General features: G+C 45.2%; 1 protein-coding gene across 1 annotated transcript in view; it reads right to left on the bottom strand.

The window, feature by feature from the left end:
* The window catches only part of LOC144698514 (uncharacterized), a gene marked incomplete at its 5' end in the record, with an annotated part of 136789 nt that overhangs the window by 91797 nt on the left and 19072 nt on the right, over positions 1-25920 (bottom strand). Inside the window, 3 exons of the mRNA XM_078570452.1 lie at positions 17125-17412; positions 23111-23644; positions 23981-23998. Coding sequence (XP_078426578.1) covers positions 17125-17412; positions 23111-23644; positions 23981-23998 — 840 coding nt within the window. The remainder of the gene's footprint in view (positions 1-17124; positions 17413-23110; positions 23645-23980; positions 23999-25920) is intronic.

Raw genomic sequence — 25920 nt, 5'->3', positions numbered from 1 at the left:
AGAAAATGATGGAAATACTCAGAAAATCTGGGAATTAAACTATGTCTCTCCTCAGACGCTACCAGACCTGTTTAGAATTGGAAGTTCTGTTTTTATTTCAGATTTACAGCATCGCCTTTCATTTTTTTCTTCAGAAGAGAATGTAGAGCCCATTGCCAGAGGATTAGAAATCCAAGTCTGTGCTGGACACGCCTAGGTAAAGTCACACTGTGAAAACATCATTCAGCAGCTAATTATGGAAAAAGGTTTACTCGATCATCTGATTAGTTGACACAGCAGCAGTCACATCTGATGGAGAAAATTTAGAGATTTCTTGCGTGTGAAGGCATTTACTCAGTTTGGCCACCAGTGAACAATCCAGCTATAAAAGTTCAAAGGATTTGCTCCGCAATAGGCGCATTCTTACTGACAAGACGGAGTTTAAATGTTTGGTGTATGGAAGGATAAATCACTTCTTCACCTCAAATGCGAAGAATCCAGTGAATTCACATCTAACTGTAGGGGTTTGTTTTGTTGTTAATTACACCCAGGACAGAAGCATGGTAGAGGCCGATACAATTTATTGTATCAATTGATTGTATAATTTAAACCTTGACCATAAAGCTGCAATTACCATCGGATCATAAAAATTTATTGGATATGCAATTACGTCCTCCCACCCAGCATTCAATGCGGGACAGAATGTGCCCTATCCAGAGCGCCAGGGTCGTACGCATGCGCATTGCGGAGTCTGATTCGCACCTGCGCATTGCGGGCTCTTGGCTGAGCATGCGCAGTGCTGTCCTGTGACTCGAGTGGCAGAGTGGGTGAGAAAATGGCGACTAGAGCAAAATAACAGAGTTAGTGGGTGTGCGGGAGGAATGGAGCCAGCGGAGTGGGCAGGGAGGTTTTATAAACACTTGGTGCAGCCCGCAGAGCCTTAATCAGAAACTTCAGGCCCCGCGTTTGCAGCGAACAGACCGGATATGGCTGGGTCTCCCTCTTCTCGGCCCGGGGACGCGGCTGTGCAGCAGAGCGCATGCGCGGTCATCCCGGTCCAGGTAGCAGGAGGACAGAATGTTGTGAATATCCTGGACTGACAGGGATGGATTTTGGAAACTCCTTTTCCAGGGGGTTAGAAGGGGAGGATTTACACACAACAAACTCAAACCAAGAGAAATATTTCTCATTTTCTGTCCTGGACTGACAGTGATTGATTGTTTTGTAATCTTTTCATAGGATATCACATGGGAAGGATTTGCAGACGGGAAACTCAAACCAAACATCAGATCAAGATCTGACAGACTCACTCGATTCATCAACCTTTGAGAGTAAGTAATGAGTTTCAGGTCATTATCACTCATTTTTGCTCACACCCCTCCTGTAAATCTTGCTTCATAACTTAAATCTGTGTCCCATAACCCTTTTATGATCAGATAATGTGAACAGCTTTTCTTTAACTACCTCATGTAAACCAATCATTAACTTGTATACCTCTATCAAATTTCCCCTCAATCTACTTTGCTCCAAGGAGAACAACACCAGTTTTTCCAAACTAATCTAAAATCCTTCACCCGTTGAACCACTCTGGTAAGTCTCCTCTGCACCCTCTTAAGGACCCTCTCATCCTTCATAATGTGTTGTGATCAGTGGTTTACACAAACCCAGATGTTCTGTGTCCATGTCTGCGATGTCATCACACATCGACAATTACACTGTGACATCAGCACACATCGATAATTATACTGTGACATCAGCACACGCCGACAATTGCGCGTGACATCACCCCGCTCCCAGGGTATTTCCTCAACTGGGAGATTTTTCTCTGACTTCAGTGATTCTGATATCTTTCCAGCTACAGTCTCCGGCAGGAGTTTCCAAAGCTGAAAAGAGTTAAATTGTTTCACAGGTGAGTAGTTTTGACAATTCATCTACAATTTGGAGCTTTTAGTCCTCTGTTATCCGTGTGAGGTCCGACAGCTCTGCGGCTGGTGTGACTCCTTTACTGTGGATCTGATTCTGTGTCTATCCATTGCTCTGTTTCACCTCTGCCCTCCCTGATCGCCTCTCTGCTGTTGTCTAACTTTCTCTGTCTCTAATAGTGGGTGTATTTTAGCTCTGTTTAGGATTTTACGGTTACTTCTGCCAACTGCTGCCCTGACCATGTGCTGCTGGCTTACCAGCTATAGCTTCCCACCATGTCTTTCATAGTCAGGAGTTGTTTTTCCTGTGTTATAGTCCACCTCGCTTCTACCCCTGAGCTTATATTGATCATCAGCTTCTGTATCATTTTTGTTCCCTGTAGTTCATTCTGCACCCCTGAAATGTTAACTCTGTTTCTCTCTCCACAGATACTGCCTGACCTGCTGTGTATTTCCAGCATTTTCTCTTTTTATTTCAGATTTCCAGCAGCTGCAGTATTTTGCTATTATTTTATTGGCAGGCAAAGTTACTGAGGTGGAAATAGATGGTCTTAGTGATATGTAGTCAGAAGCTCAGCTTAGGGTGAAATATGACACTAAGGTTGTGAACAGTTTGGCTCAGCCTCAGAGTTGTCAGAGAGATGGATGGCATTGATGGTTAGGGAGTGGAGTTTGTAGCAGGGACTGAAGACAATGGCTTCAATCTTCCCAATATTTAAATGGAGGAAATTTCTGTTCATCCAACACTGGATGTTAAACAGGTCAGGATGGTGTGTGACTTGGAGGGGAACTTGGAGGTGATGGTGTTCACATACATATACCCTGGTCTTTCTAGGGGATGGAGGGTGAGGGTTTGGGAGATGTTGGTAGAATTGCAGATGCATAAAATTCCTTTCCTTCACCCCCTGCCTCTCCCATCTCCCTCTCTATTTCCCCCAGTAGATGCTGGTGTTTTGTATAGTCCCTGACCAGTTGGCAGGTTCCCTTCCCTGAAGGACATTAGTGAACCAGTTGGGTTTTTATAACAATCCAGCAGTTTTCATGGTCACTTTTTCCTGGTACTGGCCCCACAAATTACCAGATTCATTCACCTCAATTTCACAACCTGTTTTTGTGTTATTGTGGTTTGTCTCTCATTCACTTTTGTCTATTTAAACTATTTCCCCAGGATTTTCAATTGGGAAACCCAATGTTTCATCAGAATCTAACGGTGTCGCACAATTAGTCGTAACCTGAATTTCATCGGATTTTGAACATGGAAGGAAAAAGCACCGTTCACCGTGGGGAGAAACCGTACATGTGTTCTCTGTGTGGACGAGGCTTCAGCCGATTATCTGGCCTGTCAAAACATAAATGCAGTTACAGTGGGGAGAAACCATGGAAATGTGGAGACTGTGGAAAAGGATTCAATTATCCATCCAGGCTGGATACTCACCAGCGCACACACACTGGGGAGAGGCCTTTCACTTGTTCTGTATGTATGAAGGGATTTATTGATTCATCCACCCTCCTGAGACACCAGCTCATTCACACTGAAGAGAGGCCGTTCACCTGCTCCGAGTGTGGAAAGGGATTCACTTGGGCATCCAACCTGCTGAGGCACCAGCAAATTCACTCTGGGGGGATGCCATTTACCTGCTCCGAGTGTGGGAAGGGATTCATTCAGTTATCCAACCTGCTGACACACCAGAGAGTTCACACTTGGGAGAGGCCATTTACCTGCTCCGAGTGTGGGAAGGCATTCACTCAGTTATCCAACCTGCAGACACACCAGCGAGTTCACACTGGTGAGAGGCCATTTACCTGCTCCGAGTGTGGGAAGGGATTCAGTCAGTCATCCACCCTGCTGAAACACCAGAGAGTTCACTCTGGGGAGAGACCGTTCACCTGCTCCGAGTGTGGGAAGAGATTCACTCAGTCATCAAACCTGCTGATACACCAGAGAGTTCACTCTGGAGAGAGGCAGTTCACCTGCTCCGAGTGCGGGAAGCGATTCACTCAGTTATCCAACCTGCTGACACACCTGCGAGTTCACACTGGGGAGAGACCATTTATCTGCTCCGAGTGTGAGAAGGGATTCGTTAATTTATGCGATCTGTTGAGACACCAGTGAATTCACACTGTGGAGAGACAGTTCACCTGCTCCCACTGTGGGAAGGGCTTCACACAGTCATCCCACTTGCTGAGACATCAGCGAATTCATACTGGAGAGAGGCCGTTCATCTGTCCTGTATGTGGGAAGGGATTCACTGTGTCCTCTGACCTCCTGAAGCACCAGCGAATTCACACTGAGGAGAGGCCGTTCAGCTGCTCCAAGTGTGGGAAGGGATTCACCTGGTCATCCCAACTGATGAGACACCAGCGAGTTCACAAATAACAAACAGGATGTTGCTGTTAATCACATCCAGGACTGAACCTTGTTCATTGTAGTCTGTTTCTGCTGATGTTAATAAACTCTAGCCCAGTTATTGGGGCTAATATTCTGGATAAGGACAAATAAAATATATTTGTGTTAAATATAGCATATTGAGTCTTGTTATTATCTCTACCACAAGTTAGTTTCTCTGGAAGGGCTCTCCCTCTCCCCTCTCTCCTCCATCCTCACCTCGAACAACAAGTGTAAGGAGCTCATGGAGCTTCTTTGTCACTAAGATTGAGACAATCCGATTAGTTGCCGCTGCTGCTTCCCTCCCTTCCACTAGCCCACTGGGACAAACTGCCTGTATAATGTTCCACCTTGTCCAAGCCGTGAACCCACATCTTTCATTAGCTTCTCCCCCATCGCCCTTCCTGCCCTCTCAGTGGTCATCTTGTCCATGAGACACACCTCCTGCTCCATCGACCCTATTCCCACTAAACTGCTGATCCCCCAACTTCCCCATGTTCACTGATATTGTTCACAGTACTCATTCTTCTGGTACTATCCCTCTCTCCTTCAAATCATCACACTTTCCTCAAAAAACAATTACTTAACTCTACTGTCCTTGCAAAGTATTGACCCATCTTCAATCCCCAGTTCCTCTCTGAACTCTTGAAAAGTGTTCACACCTCCCAAATCCGTCTCCATCTTTCCCAGAACTCCCTGTCTGAATCCCTCCAATCAGCTTTCTGCCCCGCAACTGCACTGAAACAGCTCTGATCAAAGCCACCAATGACATCCTATGTGACTGTGATAAAGGTAAACTATCCCTTCTCGACCTGCCTGCAGCCTTTTATCAAGGTTGACCACACCATTCTGCTCCAACACTTCTCCACTGTCGTCCAGCTGGGTGGGTCTGCCCTCTCCTGGTTCCATTCTTCTCTATCTAATCATAGTCAAAGAATCGCTTGGAATGTCTTCCCTTCCCACTCCCACAGTTACCTCTGGTGTCCCCAGAGGACCCAGCCTTGGCTTCCTTTTATTTCTCATCAACATTCTCCCCACAGCGACATCATCTGAAAACACAGTGTCAGTTATCACGTGTACACTGACAGTGCCCAGCTCTACCTCACCACCACCTCTCTCCACTTCTCCACTTTTGTTAAATTATCAGACTGTTTGTGGATGTGCAGAAATTTTCTCCAATTAAATTTTGGGAAGATAGAAGCCATTGTTTTCATTCCTGAGCTTCCAACTCCATTCTTTATCCTATTTCTATCAGGTCATCTCTTAGCCTTCTCTTTTCCAGAGAAAAGAGCTTCAGGGTGTTTAGCCTTTCCTGGCGATTATAATGTATCTCTTTTTGGAACATTTGTGAATGAATTTTTATGCCCCTGGCCCTTGCGACGCCTGACAGCAGTTTCCAGTCTGTATGACCCTTCTTCAGAGGGCGTCTCTATTGGACAGAGCGGTTTCTTGGCCGCAGAGAATTGTGGGATTTTGAAAATGGGAAAAGAAAGCACCGTTCACAGTGTTCTGCATGTGGATGAGGTTTCAGCCGATCATCTGGCCTGGTCAAAACATAAATGCAGTCACAACTGAAAGCAGTTGTGCAAATGTTGACACTGGGAAGGGATTCATTTACCCATCGAAATTGGAAACTCATCGGAGCATTCACACTAGGGAGAGGCCATTGACCTGCTTAAAGTGTCAGAAGGGATTCACTCCGTTATCCCACCTGCAGACACACCAGCGAGTTCTCACTGGGGAGAGGCCATTCATCTGCGCTGTGTGGAAGGAGATTCATTAATTTATCCAACCTGATTGCACATCAAAGAGAGCTTTTAAATTTCAAGACTGTGGGAAGTGCTTTACAAGTTCTCAGGAACTGATCCACCAGCAATGTATTCATTCTGATGAGAGACCGTTCAGATGCCTTCTTTATGGGACTGGGTTCAGGCAATCATCCCACCTCTCTCTACACAAGCGCTCTCACGCTGGGGAGAGGCTGTACACCTGCACTGAGTGTGGGAAGATACGCATTCATTCATCCCACCTGCCGAGACACCAACGAGTTCACAGCGAAATACAGTGATTGGATTTTGCTGTTAATAATATACAAGAATGAACTATACCCATTGGGGTCTGTTTCAGCTGATGTTAATAAACTCCAGCCCAGTTATAAGGTTAATATTCTGGACAAAGATCAAATAAATCAACATTCTATCAAACACAGAGGATGTTGAATTTTTAAAAACATCTCTAACACAAGTTAGTCCTTGTTTTGGACTCTCCCTCTCCCCTGTCTACTGCATCAACACCTCCAACAAGTGTGAGGAGCTCATGGAGCTTCTTTGTCACTCAGATTGAGACAATCCGATCAGCTGCCTCTGCTGCTTCTTTCCCTCCCACGAGTACATCCTTGACCCCGACATCCTTGCAATTCTCATCCAATCTCCGACCACTCTTCCGTCTCCAAAATCATGCTTAACTCCCAAATCCATGTACAATGGTCCTGGAACTTAGGGGTAAAATGACATTGTGAAAGGATTGTTCACCGGCTGATTTGTGACGTTCTTACTGACAAGACGGCGCTTAAATGTTCTGTGTATGAGAAGAAACAATAATTGTTCACACCGCCTACTGAGACTCCAGTGAGTTCACATCTAAATGTAGGGGATTTTACTGCAGTTATTTACACCCAGGACAGTTTTATGGCAGAGGACCCATGCACTTTGTTTGTCATACCAATTGACTGAATAATTTTATATATTGGTCTTGGGCTTCGTTCGTCATCGGATCACAAAACATAATTTTCTATTCAAAAAAACGACCTCTCAATGGCAGCCTGATTACCCAGCCTTCAACAGGGGCCAGAATGTGCCCTATCCTCACAACAGCAGCTCCCTACACATGCGTATTAGGGTGTGTGCTTGGAGCATGCGCAGTGCGGCCCATTTCATGAGCTTGCGCAATACTGGTCTGTGACGGAAGCTGCTCAGTGCGGGTGAGAGAATGTCGAGTGGAGCAAACTAACAGAGTTAGTGGGTATGTGAGGAGGAATGGAGCCGGCGGAGTGGGCAGGGAGGCTTCATAAAAACACAGTGCAGGCCTCAGACCCCAAATAACAAGGTACCGGTCTTGTGTTTGCAGAGAACGGGCCGAAAAATTCTGGATTTCTCCCTTCGCCAGGCCCGGGGTAACGGCCGCCATCTTTATAGGGGGCAATGTGCAGCAGGGCGCATGCGCGGTCATCCTGGTCCAGCGAGCAAGAGGAGAGAATGTTGTGCATTTCTATCCTGGACTGACAGGGATGGATTTTGGAAACTCCTTTTACAGGGGGTTAGAAGGGGAACATTTACAGACGGTTGAGATCTGACAGAGTCACTCAATTCATCAGGACCTGGATCATCCTTTTTTAATGCTCTGTACAAACCGTTTCCCAAACCTGCCACACTCAGTCCAGGATAGAAATTCAGGGCCTGGATTCTATCGGCCTCTGAGTGTAAGCATTGAGTTCCAGGTCATTACCACTCATTGTGCAAACATTTCTTTCTCACATACCTCCTGTACATTTTACCCAAAATCTTAAATCTGCGACCCATAATCCTTTCACGATCTGCTACTGTGAACAGCTTTTCTTTACCTACTTTACGTAAACCTTTCATAATTTTGTGCACCTTTTATTAAATCTTCCCTCCATCTACTTTGCTCCAAGGAGAACAATCCCAGTTTCTCCAATCTAACCTTGCAACTAAAATCCCTCATCCCTCGACCCATTCTGGTAAATCTCCTCTGCCCCCTCTCAAGGATCCTCCCATCCTTCATAATGTGTGGTGATCACTGGTTTGCACAGACCCAGATGTTCTGTGTTCGTGTGTGTGACATCATCACACATCGACAATTACACAGTGACATCATCACACATCGACAATTACACGGTGACATCACCCCGCTCCCCGGGTATTTCCTCAACTGGGAGATTTTTCTCTGACTCCAGTGCTTCTGATATCTTTCTAGCTGCAGGCTCCTGCAGGAGAGTTTAAAGTTGAAAACTGAAATTGTTTCAGAGTTGAGTGTTTTTGACCATTCATCTACATTTTGGAGCTTTTAGTTCTCTCCTCTGTTATTTTTTAGAGGTTCCATCGCTCTGGGGCTAGTGTGGCTCCTTTACTGTGGATCTGAATCCATGTCCATCTTTTGCTCTGTTTCACCTCTGCCCTCCCTGATCACCTCTCTGCCTTTGTCTAACTTCCTCTGTCTCTAATACTGGATGCACTTTAGCTGTGTTTGGCACTTAACTGTTACTTCTGCTGATTGTGTCCAAACAAGGTTTCCACATCTACCCATCCCCTGACCAGCTGTCTTACCAGCTTTGTCTTCCCACAGTATCTTTCACAGTCAGGAATTTTTTTTCCTGTGCTATAGTCCATTTCTCTTCCACTTCTGAGCTTATATTGACCATCAAATTCTGCACCATTTTTATTCCCCCTAAATCATTCTGCACACCCTGAAATGTTAGCTCCACAGATATTGCCTGACCTGCTGAGTATTTCCAGCATTTTCTCTTTTTATTTCAGATTTCCAGCAGCTGCAGTATTTTGCTATTGTTTTATTGCAGGCGTTGCTCGCAGAACCGAGTCTAGAAACACAGACAGACCAATTAAGAGCCGGTTTGTATCAGGGTGGGTGTTGGTTACAGAAGTTGGTCCCTGGCCTCCAGTGTAGGTCCTTTCTCAACCAGTCACTGAATCACTGAATGATTACAATACAGACGGAGGCCATTCAGCTCATTGTGCCCATGCTGGCTCTCTGCAAGAGCACATTAGCCAGTCCCACTCCCCTGCCCTTTCACTAACCAGACCAGCAAATATTGCCTATCCCCAGTTGCCTGTGGAGAAGATGATGTATGACCTTCTTGAACCGCTGCAGTCCGTGTGTTGAAGGTGCTCCCACAATGCTGTTAGGTAAGGAGTTACAGGTTATTCACCCATGATGAAGGAACAGTGCTATATGTCCAAATCAACAACAACAATTTGTGTTTAAATGGTGCCTTTAACTTAATAAAACTTTCCAAGGCATTTCAAAGAACAGCATGCGTTTAAAAAAAAGCATTAGAGATTAGGACTGTACAATCAAAGCTCTCTGCTGTTGACTGAGTTGGCTGATTGATGGACACTGTAACCAGGTCAGTCTGCGTTTCCTCACGGTGAGTCTGCAGTGGTGACCTGAGCCTGAGGAGGAGGAGAGATTAACCCTATGAAGACAGAATAAAACAGCACAACTGCGCTTGCACAACGGCAGCAAACACAGCCTTTAAAATAAGGATGAGAATTTTATAATTTAGGTTCTCCTTAACCCGGAGCGTTTGTAGGTCAGTGAGCTCAGGGGTGATGGGTTAACAAGACTTGGTGCGAGTAAGCACATGGGCAGCAGAGTTTTGGATGACCTCAAGATTACAGGGAGGTTGAATATGGGAGGTTGGCTGGAAGTGTGTTAGGATAGTTCAGTCCAGAGGTAACAGAGGAATGGATGAGAGTTTCAGCAGCAGATGAGCTGAGACTGGGGTGGAGTCGGGCGATGTTACTGAGGTGGAAATACGCGGTCTTGGTGATGAGGTGGATATGTGGTTGGAAGCTCATCTTGGGGTGAAATATTTCACCATGGTTGTGAACAGTCTGGTTCTGTCTCAGACAGTTGTCAGGGAGAGGGATGGAGTCGGTGGCTCGGGAGTGGAGTTTGTAACGGGGGCTGAAGACATTGGCTTCATTCTTCTCAATATTTAAATAGCGGAAATTTCTGTTCATCCAGTACTGGATGTCAGACAAGTCAGGACGGTGTGTGACTTGAAGGGGAAGTTGGAGGTGATGGTGTTCACATACACCGGCTACCCTGGCCCGTCTAGTGGGTGGAGGTTGAGGGCTGGGGAGATTCCTTCAGAGTTCTCCTGCATCTCTCACTTCTCTCTCGCTTTTTCTCCCTCCTCCCCTAGAAGCCCGAATCTTGTGTAGGCCCAGACTGGGTGGCAGGTTCCCTTCCCTGAAGGATATTAGTGAACCAGTTGGGTTTTTAAGACAATCCAGCAGTTTTCATGGTCACTTTTTCCTAGTGCCGACCCCACAAATTCCCAGATTCATTCAGCTCAATTTCACAACCTGCCTTTGTGTTTTTGTGGGTTCTCTCTCACTCCCTTTTTTCTGTTTTAAATCAACTTCACAGGGTAATAGAAGGAGAAGATTTGCTGTTGGGAAACTCACACCAAGACCTGAGAGAGTCACTTGATTCATCAGGACCTGAATATTATCGGCCTTTGAACATGGAAGCAGAAAGCGCTGCTCATGCTGGGGAGAAACCGTGTAAGTGCGGGGACTGTGGGAAGGGATTCAATTACCCGTCTGACCTGGAAACTCATCGACACACTCACACTGGGAAGAAGCCATTCACCTGCCCTGAGTGTGGGAAGGGATTTACTCAGTCATCCACTCTGCTGACACACCAGCGAGTTCACACTGGGGAGAGACCATTCACCTGCTCCGAGTGTGGGAAGGGATTTATTAGTTCAACCAACCTGCTGACACACCAGAGAGTTCACACCGGGGAGAGACCATGCACCTGCTCTGAGCGTGGGATGGGATTCATTATTTCAACCAACCTGCTGACACACCAGCGAGATCACACTGGGGAGAGACCATACACCTGCTCTGAGTGTAGGAAGGGATTCACTAGGTCATCCCATCTACTGAGACATCAGCTGGTTCACTCAGACCAGAGACAGTTTACATGCTCAGTCTGCGGGAAGTGCTATAAAAGCTACCAGGACCTGATCTTGCATCAACGTGTTCACACTGACGAGAGACCGTTCAGGTGCTCTCACTGTGAGACTGGGTTCAGGCGATCATCTGACTTCAATGTACATCAGCGCAGTCACACCGGGGAGAGGCCTTTCACCTGTTCCGTGTGTGGGAAGGGATTCACTCAGTCATCCAACCTGCTGAGACACCAGCGAATTCACACTGGAGAAGGGGCTGCTCACTTGCCCTGACTGTAGGAAGGGATTCATTAATTCAACCTGCCCACTGAAATACCATCGAGTTCACACTGGGGAGAGACCAGTCAGCTGGTCTGTGTGTGGAAAGCGATTCACTCAGTCATTTGTGCTGCTGAGACACCAGCGAGTTGACAAGTAACAGCAAAATCAATCACTGTAGTTAATCACATCCTGGATGGAACCATGTTCATTGGGTTCTGTTTCTGCTGATGTTAATAATCTCCAGCCCCATTATAAAGGCTAATATTGTTGATACTTATCAATTAAATCAACTTGGTGTGAAATATAAGGTGTGTTGAATCTTTTTAATATCTCCAATACTCTGCTTCTCCCCTGTCACCTCCAACAACAAGTGTGAGGAGCTCATGGAGCTTCTTTGTCACTAAGATTGAGGCAATCCGATCAGCTGCCTCTGCTGCTTCCCTCCCTTCCACTCTCCCACTAGGCCAAACTGTCTGTAAGGTTCCTTCTTGTCTGAGCCCTGAATTTACATCTTTCTCCAGTTTCTCTCCCATCTCCCCTCATGTCCTCTCAGTGCTCATCTTGTCCATGAGGCCCTCCTTCTGTGACATCATCCAAAAGCACCATGTTAGTTTTCACATGTACACAGACAACACCCAGCTCTACCTCACCACCATCCCTCTCCATTCCTCCACTGTTACTAAATTATCAAACTGCTTATCCCACATCCAGTACTGGATGAGCAGAAATTTCCTCCAATTAAAAATTGGGAAGACCAAAGCCATTGTCTTCAGTCACCACTACAAATTCCGTTCCCCAACTACCGATTCCATCCCTCTCCCTGGGAACTGACTGAGACTGAACCACGCTGTTCACAATCTTGGTCTTTTATTTGACCCCAAGATGAGTTTCTGACCACATATCCACACCATCACTAACACCAGATATTTCAATCTCCATAACGCTGCCTGTCTGCACCTGACACCAGCTCATCTGCTGCTCAAACCCTCATCCATGTCCGTGTTACCTTTAGACTTGACAATCCCAATACATTCCTAGCCGGCCTCTCACATTCACCCCATCCCACACAGAAACATGAGGTCATCCAAAACTCTGCTGTCCGTGAGCTTTATCAGGCCAAGTCCCCTTCACCCCTGTAGTCATTGACCTAAATTGGCCCCTGTTCAAGCAATGCCTCAATTTTAAAATTCGTAACCTTGTTAGCAAATCTCTGCATGGCATCATCCCTCCCTATCTCTGTAACTCCCAGTCACACAACCCTCTGAGATACCTGTGCTATCTCATTCTGTACTCTTTAGCATCCCTGATTTTAATTACTCCACCATTGGTGGCCGTGCCGAGGCGCAAAGTTCCGGAATTTCCTCCCGAAACCTCTCCAGCTCTCTCTCCTGATTAAAGAGGCTTGTTAATATCTGCTTCTCCAAACAAGGTTCTGTCTATTTACCCTAATATCTCCCCATGTGACTCGATGTCAAATGATTCTTTATGAAAGTCCTGTGAAGGACCTTGGCATGTTTTGTTACATTAAAGGTATTATATGAATACAAGTTGTTTCTGTTTCACGACAGCCAGTTTGTGCACAGTAAGATTCCACAAACAGCAATCAGCCTAACTGCTTAATCTATTTTTTTTTGATGGTGTTAGTTAAAGCATGAATGTTGGTCCCACAGCACCAGGAGAACTCCCCTGTGGACAGGATGTGGAGTTGTTGAGCTCTCCTGAGCTGAGAGTGGAGCTGATTGAGCTGCCGGGCCTGCAGTGTACCTTGAAGAACCGCTGTCTGGGATCTTTCCTCTTAATTCACTGACTCCCAGCTGAAGTTGTTTCTGCAGTAAAATAGTTAACTTTGAATATCAATCCCAATTTAATCTTTGGAGCAAAATCTGTAACTTTAAATCAGCTGTAAAAGAGAATGATAATTCATGCTAATGCATTTGGGGAGGGCAAACAAAGCTGGAGAATACACAATAAACAGGAGAATATTGGGAGGGGTAGAGGAAGTGAGAGACCTCGGAGTCCATGTCCACTGGTCCCTGAAGGTGGCCGGACAGGTGGATCAGGTGGTAAAGAAAGCATATATTTATCAGAACTCACAATACACCAGAACACTCACACTGGGGAGAGGCCATTCACCTGTACGGAGTGTGGGAAGGGATTCACTCAGTCATCCCATCTAGAGACACATCAATGAGTTCACACTGATGAGAGACCATTTAAATGCCCAGACTGTGAGAAGTGCTTTAAAAGTTCCAGTGAATTGATGCACCATGAACGTATTCACACCGACGAGAGACCGTTCAGGTGCTCTCACTGTGGGACTGGGTTCAGATAGTCATCTCAACTCACTGTACACCAGCGAATTCACACTGGAGAGAGGCCGTTCACATGCTCCAAGTGTGGGAAGGGATTCACTCAGTCACTAACCTGCTGAGACACCAGCGAGTTCACAATTAACAAGGGATTGGATTTTGCTGTGAATCACATCCAGGTCTGAACCATGTTCATTGGGGTCTGTTTCTGCTGATGTTAATAAACTCCAGCCCAGTTATAGGGATTTATACTCTGGATAACAATCAGATGAATCAGATTTGTGATAAACACATGGTGTATTGAGTGTTTTTTTAATATCACTAACACAAATTAGTTCCTTTTGAACAAAGGAACATGTCTCAGGACATTGGGACAGCAATGAACAAACACAGGGGAATATTGGATACAGAGTCAAAACAACATTATATTCTTTCTCCGTGCGACCTGTCTCAGAATTCTCTCATCAAACAGACCATCAACATGAGAGGAGTTGACATTTTCAGTCATTCCAAGAGAAAATTAGAGGCTGTAATTATCCACGGATGTTGTTCTGAAATTTTACAACCTCCCACTGTCACCAAAGCTGGCAATAGACAGCTCATTGTTCTAATTGTGTTGTAGCCTCTGTCCCAGATTTTGTTCAATGTAGATTTAATGTTCAGAGAAAGGGGTGAGATTGGATGGTCAAAACCGCTCACAGGCTATGGAGAGTGATGTTGACATGAATGTGCAAAAAACAGTGTTCTTCACAGGCACCAATACTTTATCCCCAGTATTAGTCATTTTGGTCGGTGTTGTCCACCTGATAGGACAGGATGTGTCCTCATGTGTCTGTTTGTATGAGTGCGGGTGTGTCCCTGAGTGTGGAAGTGTGTGTAAATGTGTGTGGGTGTGGAGATGTTGTCTGAGTGTGTGAGACAGAGGGAGAATGTGTGTGTGGGTCTCTGTGTGTGGTTGTCTGTGCTGCTTCTCATTAGCTATAACACAAACCTTCCTCTCCAAGCAGACAACATGGCTCCTGAGAATCCCATCCAGTGATATGAATGGTACGATTCGGAGATCCTTCATCCAGGGTGAAACCACAGGCTGTCTGTGTGCTGTGTAAAACCTGACATCTACACAACCAGGCCCCACTTCTCCTGGAGCAACATGAAGTGTCTGCTGCTTTCCAGATCCATTCCTTTCCCTCACTATTATCCTCAGGTAGTTCACAAATTCCTTGTGTACATCATCCTCCAACACGCCAATTGTTTCCACTTTAAATATTTCCATCAGTCTTTTTCACAGACAGCAATGGGATTGCTGCTATCACAGGAATCAGTTCTGAAATACCGTCCCTCTGATCTTCAGGCTTCCTGGAGTAATACACTGATCCAGATCTTCCCACCTAACACAAATCCATATCCCCACCTGAGTCCCAGATTTTAATGTGATGTCATTTCACCACTTTAAACCTGATTCGGCACACCCCCTCCACACATCTTTGAGATCAGTTGTTCCTTTGTAATCTGGGTTGTTCTGAATGAGGACAATATGAACCTTCTTCCTAACCTGTACTAAACCTTGAAAGGGGGGAATGTGCCTTTAACACATATATGCTTCAAGTTAATAATTCTGCTTTGTCTGACTAACATGGTTAATTTACAGAAGGATTAGGGTATGGTCGAATGGACAGATGTCCAACGGGGACATAAGGGGACTTCTTGCTAATGTCAGGATCACAAGGTTAGACCTTATTTTTACATTGACTTTTTTAACAATTTGCTGATTTTTGATGGAAGGGAAGACAATAAGAAGGTGCTAGAAAGTCGAGGAGGTCGGAGGAAGTGCACTTGTGGTGTGGGGTTGGAGGGGAATAACAGGAACCAGCTATGGGTGCAGACCATTTTTACATAGGCATGAACATACAGGATCGAAATTATAAGCAAAGGCACATGGTTCATTCTGTAATCATGATCAATGCTGTAATATCTACAAAATACTCCAAATGTACGGGAGAAACTTGTATCGATGAGATGTCTTTGGAGCTCTCCTGTATCTGCATATTCGTCATTAAACTTGCTTTTCCATCACACAGCTGACTCATGCCGAGTGTCTTAGATAGTCCTCAGCACCCGTCTGTCGGTTTGTTACGTTACACTGGGTAATGCTTTGTTCAGATCTGACCGATATTAGTGGAATCAAAGGAGACAACTGATTATAAATGTTACTTTATTGCATCTACACAACTACAAACAATAATCTCACGCCCTTCTGCCCACAGGGGACCCTGTGGCGATGGCTGGTCAAGAGATATCCTCAGGTTCCTGGCACCGGTCGTCAACCCAGTCCATAGGTGAAGTCCGAATTCGACTGGAAGGTCCCCGCTTTTATAGTATGGTATAAACAAAGGACTTATCTTGTTTGCTACATTCTTTCTCGAGTTAGTCATGGCCATCCGGTGTTTGCAAACATTAGACAGATTATACGATATTAACCCATGAATATCAATCAGAGACCGTGGCAATCCACAGATTCCCACATGGTTCATTCACTGAAACCAGGGACTCTCCTTGTTCTAACGGTGACATTCCCTGTCTGCCCGGTTATTTCTTGAAGTTAGTCAGCCCTTGAATTGTTTGTACATTGTTTCATCATGTCCCACCCAGCTGGCCACCAGTGCAGAGGCATTGGAGGAGGACGGTTTGGTCCACGTTGTAAGAGGCTGCAGACAGGCCGAGAAGGACAATGAGGGAGTTTTCCTTTGTCACATTCACATCGGGTGTCATTGGTGACTTTGGGAAGAGCCGTTTCGATACCGTGACAGGGACAGAGATCTTATTGGTGGGATTTAAACATGGAGTTCTGGGAAATGTGGACATGGATTTGGGAGGTGATTAGGATTTGGAGTGCGAAGGGAGGTTGGAGCTGGAGCGGGGGTTTAATAGGATAGTGGGGTCAAGTGTTGGTTTTATTGAGGACAGGTGATGATGGCAGATTTGAAGGAGAGATGGGCAGTACCAGGAGAGAGAGAACCGTTAATATCATTGAACTTGGGGAAATTGGGTGATCAGTAGTTTGGAGGGAATAGGGTCGATGGAACAGGTGGTGTGTCTCATGGGCAAAGTGAGCTCTGAGAGGGCAGGAAGGGAAGATGGGAGAGAAACTGGAGAAAGATGTGGGTTCAGGGTTTAGACAAGGGGGAGCGTTAGAGGCAGTTTGGCACAGTGGGCTAATGGAAGGGAGGGAAGCAGCAGAGGCAGCTGATCAGACTGTCTCAATATTGGTGACAAAGAAGCTCCATGAGCTCCTCGCACTTGTTGGAGGTGAGGTTGGAGGAGAGAGGGGAGGGGGAGCCCTTCAAAAGGAACTAATGTCTTAGGGACAGTAAAAAAAAATCAATGTCATGTATTTAATAGAAAGCTAATTTATTTTATTTTTATCCAGAACATTAACACCTATAACTGGGCTGGAGTTTACTAACATCAGCAGAAACAGTCCCCAATGTATATGGTTCAGTTGCAAAACTCAATCACTCTAGTTACTCGTGAACCTGCTGGTGTCTCAGCAGGTTGGATGACTGAGTGAATCCTTTCCCACACTCAAAGCAGGTGAATGGTCTCTCCCCAGTGTGAACTCGCTGGTGTTTCAGGAGGTTGAATGACTGAGTAAATCCCTTCCCACACACGGAGCAGGTGAACGGTCTCTCTCCAGTGTGAACTCGCTGGTGTGAAATAAGGTTTGGTAATCGCCTGAACCCAGTCCCACAGTGAGAGCACCTGAACGGTCTCTCGTCAGTGTGAACACGTTGATGGGATATCAGGTCCCCGGAACTTTTATAGCACTTCCCGCAGTCTGGACATTGAAAAGGTCTCTCCTCACTGTGAACTCGCTGGTGCGTCACCAGATGGGATGAATCAGTGAATCCCTTCCCACATTCTGAACAGGTGAAATGCCTCTCTCCAGTGTGACCATGCTGGTGTCTCAGCAGGTTGGATGACTGAGTGAATCCCTTCCCACACTTGGAACAGATAAATGGCTTCTCTCCAGTGTGAATTCATTGGTGCACAGTCATATGAGATGATCACCTGAACCCAGTCCCAGAGTGAGAGCAGCTGAACAGTCTCTCGTCAGTGTGAACACGTTGATGGGATATCAGTTCCCAGGAACTTTTGAAGTACTTCCCACAGTCTGGGCATTTAAAAGGTCTCTCGTCAGTGTGAACTCACCGGTGTTTCAGTAGGTAGGATGAATGAGTGAATCCCACCCCATACTCGGAGCAGATGAATGGTCTCTCTGCTGTTTGACTGCACCGATGTCTTTCCATGTAATTGAATCCCTTCCCACAGTCCCCACATTTCCACGGTTTCTCCCTGTTGGGACTGCATTTATGTCCTGCCAGGTCAGATGATTGGCTGAAGCCTCATCCACACACAGAACACGTGTATGGTTTCTCCCCACTGTGAACGGTACCTTTTCCTTCCATGTTCAAAATCCAATGATATTCAGGTTACAATAAACTGTGCAACTCCATCAGATCCTGATGTGATGTTTGGTTTCAGTTTCCTGACTGCAAATCCTCTCCTTCTAATATCCTGTGAAATTAATTTAAAACAGAAAAAAGGGAGTGAGAGAGAACCCACAAAAACAGATTATGAAACTGAGCTGAATGAATCTGGGAATTTGTGGGGCCAGCACGAGGGAAAAGTGACTATGAAAGATACTGGATTGTCACAAAGAGTCAACTGGTTCACTAAGGTCCACCAGAGAAAGGACCTTCTACACAGTCTATGCCCATAAATTTCAAGATTGTGCCTGAACACCAAGGTCTAGGTCATAGGAACAGGAGTCCTAACACTGACTCCTGGGGAAATCCACTTTCAACCTTCCTCCATTCTGAAAAATCATTACTCTCTGTTTCCTGTCACTCAGTCAATTTTGTATCCATGTTGCTGCTGCCCATTTTGTTCTATGAGCTATAACTTTGCTCACAAGTCTGTTATGTGGCACTTTACCTAATGCCATTTGGAAGACCATGTACACCACATTAACAGCATTACCCTCATCAACCACACTGTTAACTCTTGAAAAACCTTAAGCAAGTTAGTTTAACATGATTTTCCCTTAATAAACTTGTGCTGGGTTTCCTGAATTAGTCCACATTTGCTTAAGTGACTCTTAATTTTGTCCAGAAATATCACTCCCAAGGATAAACTGACTGGTCTGGTAGTTGCTGGGCTGATCATTACACCCTTTTTGAACAAAGGCGTATGATTTGCAATTCTCCTGTCCTCTGTCACCACTCATGGGTCTGAAGAAGATTGGAATAATATGGTCAGTGCCTCCACAATTTCCACTCTGAATTCCCTCAGTATCCTTGGATACATCTCATCCAATCCTGGTGCCTTGTCAACTTTATCAGCCAACCTATATAATATCTTTTCGTTATCAATATTAAACACCATAAGTGTTTGAACTACCTTCTCTTTAACCATGACCTGTGCAGCATCATCTTCTTTGGTAAAGACAGATGCCAAATATTCAATTATACTTCATCCATGCCCCCTGTGCCAATGGGTAAATCACCTTTTTTTTAACTCCCTAATCAGCCCCTTTCTCCTTTTACCGGCCTGTTACTAGGTATAAGCCAGAGAAAGCGTTTTGATTTCCTTCCATGTTAGCTGCCAGTCTCTTCTCATACTCTCTCTTTGCTTCTCTTACTTTCTTTTTCCAATTTCTCTCTGAATCTTCTTTCTTTATCCTGTCTCTCGGTTGTATTAGCCACCTGATATCTCTGTTAGCAGACTTATTCATCTTCATCTTAATCTCTTCTCTTATTTAGTGAGCTGTGGATATGTTAGCCACACCTTCCTCATTTGTAAGAATATGTCATTACTATGTCTGATCTATTTCCTCTTTAAGGCAGCCCATTCCTTAATTACAGTTTCTAGTGCCAACCTTTGATTCCACTTTACTGGGTCAGATCCATTCCCACCCTATTGAAGTTGGCTTTCCCCAGTTAATTATTCTTTCTCCTACAAGTAACCTTTGCCCACAGACAGACAGGCCAACTGTTTACCTTCCAGATTTAAAGGCCGATGATATTCAGGTCCTCACGAATTGAGTGACTCTGCCAGATCTGAATGGATATTTGATTTGAGTTTCCCATCTGTCAACCCTTAACTTCAAAGATCCAGTATCAGAAATTTACAGAAACACTAACCGTCAGTCGAAGATACAAATTGAGAGAAAAACATTTCTCCTGGTTTGAGTTTGCTGTGTGTAAATCCTCCCCTTCTAACCCCCTGCAAAAGGAGTTTCCAAAATCCATCCCTGTCAGTCCAGGATAGAAATGCACAATATCCTCTTCTCCTGCTTCCTGGACCAGGATGACCGCGCATGCGCCCTGCTGCACATTGCCCCTGTGAAGATGGCGGTTGTTCACTCGGGCCTGTCTCCGAGAGGAGCCGCGGGTCAGAGTTGTCCCCTCTCCATTCGGTGTAACCGCAGGACCGGTAGCTTCTTATTCAAGATTTCAGACCTTCGCAGGGTCTTCATGAAGCCTCCCCGTCCACTCCGCCGCCTCCATCCCTCCCCACTCACCGGCTCCTTTTACTCGCCTGTGTTCGCCATTTCTCAGCGTCTTCCACCAGCTCCAGATGGTACTGCGCATGCTCCAGTCAGAGATCGCAATGCGCATGTAACAGTCACAGCCAGCTACTGCGCCTGCGCGAGGACCGCCTGTCGTGAGGATAGAGCACATTCTGCCCCCCACTGAATCGTGGGTAAATGTACCGCCATTGAAAGGCCTTTTCTGTAAAGATAATTATGTTTAATGTTCCGATGATGATTGGCGCCATAGGGGGCTAATGTATAAAATTATTAATATTGATATGGCAACCATAGTGCACGGCCCCTCCACCATAGTTCTGTCCTGGGTGTAATTAACAACAGATCAAACCCTGACAGTTAGATCTGAACTCACTGGAGTCTCAGCAGCGGCGCAGACAAGTGATTTTTCTCCTCATATTCTGACGACTGAAACTCTGTCTTGTCAGTTGGAATGTAGCAATTGTGGATCTAATCCTTTGACCTTCTAAACTGGAGTGTTAGCAGGTGGGCAGTGAGCAAAGGGTTGCACACATGAAGTATCTGAATGGTCTCCCACAGGTATGACTGTGCTGCTGTGTCAGAAAATGGAATAATGAGGTGAATCCATTTCCACATTCAGGTGGTGAGATTTCATGGCGTGATTTTGCAACATAAGTGTTCGGCTCACACAGGGATCTCAAACCCTTCTGAGAATGTGCTCTACATTCTCAACCACAGTTAGAGAAAGGTGGTGCTGTAAATCTGAAATAAAAAAACAGAATATTGGAATTTTCAGCAGATCTGGCAGTGTCTGTGGATAGTGAAAGATGTATTTAAATTTCAGGGCTGTGGCTTTCCATCAGAATTGCACTGCATCAGTGAGCAGACTTGAAAACTTAACTCTATTTCTCAATTCACAGATTCTCCTGGATGTGCTGAGTATTTCCATGATTTTCTGCTTTTATCTCTGATTGAAGAAGTTGCATATGAATTGTGCATTAGATTTATTGATGACTAATGTACATTTATTCTCAACCATCTACAAGTGGAAAACTCTTCCACTTGTCTACCCTGTCAACCCCTTTCATTATCTTAAAGGCCTTAGTCAGGTCATCCTTCACTTTCATTTCCAGAGAAAAACTTTTCAATCCGTTAAATCTTTGTGAATTTGACATATTTTCCAATTCTGCCATCATTCCGGTAAATCTTTTTTGCACCACCCCCAGTGCTTCGCTCCTTCCTATAATATGGAGGCAGAGCTAATCTGAGCATCAAAGTCACATTGTCCCAAATTCCTGTATGTTGTAAGGATCATTCTTGCAGTGGGAGAGGGAATATGGTTTCGAGCTGTTATTCACCATCCCCTGTTTCAGCCATTCTCCCATAAACTGAAAATAAGATTAGATGAAATGAGCAGATCTAATGAGCCGCTCTGTGACATTATGAATCAATTACAAAGTTGTCTCTCAGCCTTACAGTGAAGCGGAGGGTATTTTTCATTCTAAATTTGCTAATTATACCATTAAGAATACCTGTCAGAGAATGACTAGATTTCAGCATGGGGCCAGTGTAAAGCTCATTTAACATGATTACCAAGCAGTGAAGAGGTGAATTTGTAACTCACATGGACCTTGTTTGTGCATTTCCCAGATTAATAGTTGCACTGAGTCTGTTGTTCTCCCTCTTGATATATTCAAGATGGAAATCCATAAATATTTGGGCACTAAGGGATATGATGATAGGATGGGAAAATGGAGTTGAACTGGAAGAACATTTAATGGTGGAGCAGGCTCAAGGGACCTTTTGGTCCAACCCTGCTCCTATTTCTTGTTTTCTTATGAACATCAGTGTGAATCATTTCCATTCAAGCACAGCAGATGCAGCAGCACCCATCCACCTCCTCCCTTCCCTCATTCCAGGGCCCAAAACACTTTCCAAGGGGCACAGTGATTTACTGGTACTTCTTGCTATTCAGTATTGTCTATTCACTGACCACAGTACGGTTTTCTCTACATTGAGGAGATTAAATCCCAATTGGGTAACTGCTTTGTGGAACATCACCTTTCAGTCTCTAAGTGTGACCCTGAGGTCCTGGTCATTTACCAGTTTAATCTCCACCCACTCCCACTCTGACCTCAGCCTCCTGCACTGTTCCAATGAAGCTAAATGGAAGCTCGAGGAACAGCAGCCCATCATTCATTGGACACTTTACATCCTTCTGGACTCAACATTCATTTTGACAATTTCAGATCATAACCACTGCTCCCATTTTTTCTGACAGTAGGTGCTGGTAATGGTTCTTCTTTTACCATTTATCCCTCCTCTGGGCCTGTGTTGTTTCTCCACTTGTCCCATTAGTTTATTTCCTTGTCTCATTATCACCCAATGCTGCCTTGCACCATCATCCCCTTTGTCATTTAATCACGAGTTCAGGCTCGGACAAGGGGGATCTTTAGAGATAGTTTGTCCCGGTGGGCTAGTGGAAGGAGAGAAGCAGCAGAGGCAGCTGATCAGATTGTCTCAATCTTAGTGACAAAGAAGCTCCATGAGCTCCTCACACTTGTTGCTGGAGGTGGGGATGGAGGAGACAGGGGAGAGGGAGAGCCCTTCAAAAGGAACTAACTTGTGCTAGAAATATCAAAACGACTCAACTGTTCATCGCAAAGCTGATTTATTCCAATTTTATACAGAATCTGTAACTGGGCTGGAGTTTATTAACATCAAAAAGCAACTAACTTGTTAAAAATATTAAAAAGGTTCAATGCATTGTGTTTAACACAATGCTGATTTATTTGACTTTTATCTAAGCGGGCTGGAGTTTATTAATGTCTGCAGAAACACACTATAATGAACATAATTCAGTCCTAAATGTTATTAAGAGCAAAATCCCATCACGACAGTTACTTGTGAACTTGCTGATGTCTTAGCCGATGGGATGACTTACTGAATCCCTTCCCACATTCGGAGCAGGTAAATGGCCTCTCTCCAGTGTGAACTCTCTGGTGTCTCAGCAGGCCGGATGACTGACTGAATCCCTTCCCACATTCGGAGCAGGTAAATGGCCTCTCTCCAGTGTGAACTCTCTGGTGTCTTAGCCGGTGGGATGACTGACTGAATCCCTTCCCACATTCGGAGCAGGTAAATGGCCTCTCTCCAGTGTGAATTGTCTGGTGCAGCAGCAGGTTGAATGACTGACTGAATCCCTTCCCACATTCGGAGCAGGTGAATGGCTTCTCTCCAGTGTGAACTCTCTGGTGTCTCAGCAGGCCGGATGACTGACTGAATCCCTTCCCACATTCGGAGCAGGTGAATGGCCTCTCTCCAGTGTGAACTCGCTGGTGTCTCAGCAGGCCGGATGACTGACTGAATCCCTTCCCGCATTCGGAGCAGGTGAACGGTCTCTCTCCAGTGTGGACTCGCTGGTGTGCGATGAGATGAGATGATTGCCTGAACCCAGTCCCACAGTGAGAGCACCTGAATGGTCTCTCATCATTGTGAACACATTGATGGGACTTTAGTTCCACAGAACTTTTGAAGCACGTCTCACACTGTGGGCATTTAAAAGGTCTCTCATTTGTGTTAACTTGCTGGTGTCCCATGAGGTTGGCTAATTGAGTGAATCCCTTCCCACGCTCAGAGCAAGTGAATGGTCTCTCCCCAGTGTGAGTGCACCAATGAGATCCCAGTTCCAATGAGGATTTGAATCTCTTCCCACAGTCCCCACATTTCCATGGTTTCTCTCCATTGTGACTGCATTTATGCTCCGTCAGGTCAGATGATTGGATGAAGCCTCGTCCACACACACAACACGTGTACGGTTTCTCCCCACTGTGAACGGTGCTTTTTCCTTCCATGTTCAAAATCTGAAGATACTCAGTTTAAGATAAATTAAGTGATTCCATCAGATCCTGGTGTGATGTTTGGTTTCAGTTTCCCGAATGCAAATCCTCCCCCTCTAATCCCCTGTGGAATTGATTTAAAATAGGAAAAGGGGAGTGAGAGAGAACCCACAAAAACACAAAGGCAGGTTGTGAAATTGAGCTGAATGAATCTGGGAATTTGTGGGGCCGGCACTGGGAAAAAGTGACCATGAAAACTGCTGGATCGTCATAAAAACCCAACTGGTTCACTAATGTCCTTCAGGGGAGGGAACCTGCCACCCGGTCTGGGCCTACACAAGACTCTGGCCTCCATAAGAACATACGAAATAGGATCAAGAGAAGTCCTAACACCCTGTCGAGCCTGCTCCACCATTCAATACGATCGTGGCTGATCTTGGGCTTCAACTCCACTTTCCCACCCACTCCCCATATCCCTCGACTCCCTGAAAGACCAAAAATCTGTCCATCTCAGCCGGAAATATATTCAATGATGGAGCATCCACAACTCGCTGGGATGGAGAATTCAATGTGACAGAGAGAGTAAGAGAGAGAGGAGTGGGAGAGACAGAGAGAGAAGGTTACTAAACAAAGCACAGGATGTCAATAAACAGAATTCAAGTGCATGGGATTGGGGTAATATCCTGTTATATTTGAGAATTGGTGAAAAGACAGAAAACAGAGAGTCGGAATAAATGTCTCATTCTCAGGATGACAGGCTGTTTTTGTGGGATACTGCAAGGATCAGTGCTTGGCCCACAGCCATTCACAAACTATACAAATGATTTGAAGGCACTCATTTAAGCAGCACCTAAATTTTTAAACATTCTCATCCTTTTTTTCCTCCATGGTTGTGATCATTCCTATCTCTGTAACCTCCTCCAGCCTCACAATCCCCCTGAGATATCTGCAGTTCTTGAATTCGAGAATAACTGATTTTTATAATTCCATCACTGGTTGCCATTCTGTCAGTTTCCAAGACTCTAGAATTCCCTCCCTAAACCTCTCCGCCTCTCTACCTCATTTGCTTCCTTTAAGATATTCCTTCAGACCGACCTCTTTGACCAAATTATTGGCCACCTGCCCGAGTATCTCCTTGGTTTCTAATATTTCTGTGAAATGTCTTGGTAAACTATATAACAATAAATGTGCGATATAAACACAAATTGTTGTTGTTGATTTGGAGAAATATCAATGTCCCTTCCTCATCGCTGGGTGAATAACCTGTAGCTCCTTACCTACCAGCAGTGTGCGAGCACCTTCACCACACGGACTTAATTAGTTATGGGTTGAAAGGTTATGGGGAGAGGGAGGGAAATTGGAGTTGAGGCCAAAATGAGATCAGCCATGATCATAATGAATGGTGGGGCAGGCTCGAGGGGCTGAATTGCCCACTCCTGCTCCTAGTTCTTATGTTCTTATGTTCAAGGATCTATGGACATGCACACCAAGGGTCTGTACTTCCTCGGGTCCTACCATTCATCATATACTCCCTTGCCCAGTTAGTCCTCCAAAAATGCATCACCTCACACTTTTTGGGATTAAATTCTATTTTCCACTGTTATGCCCATCTGACCAGCCCATCTATATCGTCCTGTTGTCTAAGGGTTTCCTCCTCGCTATTTACCACACTAGTGATTTTTTTGTGTCACCTGTGAACTTACTGATCATACCTCCTACATTCATGTCTACATCATTAATGTCCACTAAAAACAACAAGAGACCCAGCACCGAACCCTGCAGTACGCCACTGGACACAGGATTCCAGTCACAAAAACAACCTTTGACCATCACCCTCTGCCTCCTGACACTGAGCTAATTCTGGATCCAATTTGCCAAATTGCCATGGATCACATGGGCTCTTACCTTCTG

Source organism: Cetorhinus maximus, chromosome 23 (assembly GCF_964194155.1).
Source record: "Cetorhinus maximus chromosome 23, sCetMax3.hap1.1, whole genome shotgun sequence".
Lineage (NCBI taxonomy): Eukaryota > Metazoa > Chordata > Chondrichthyes > Lamniformes > Cetorhinidae > Cetorhinus > Cetorhinus maximus.
Note: the sequence above shows the minus strand (reverse complement) of the source record. Positions and strands in the feature narration are given on the sequence as shown.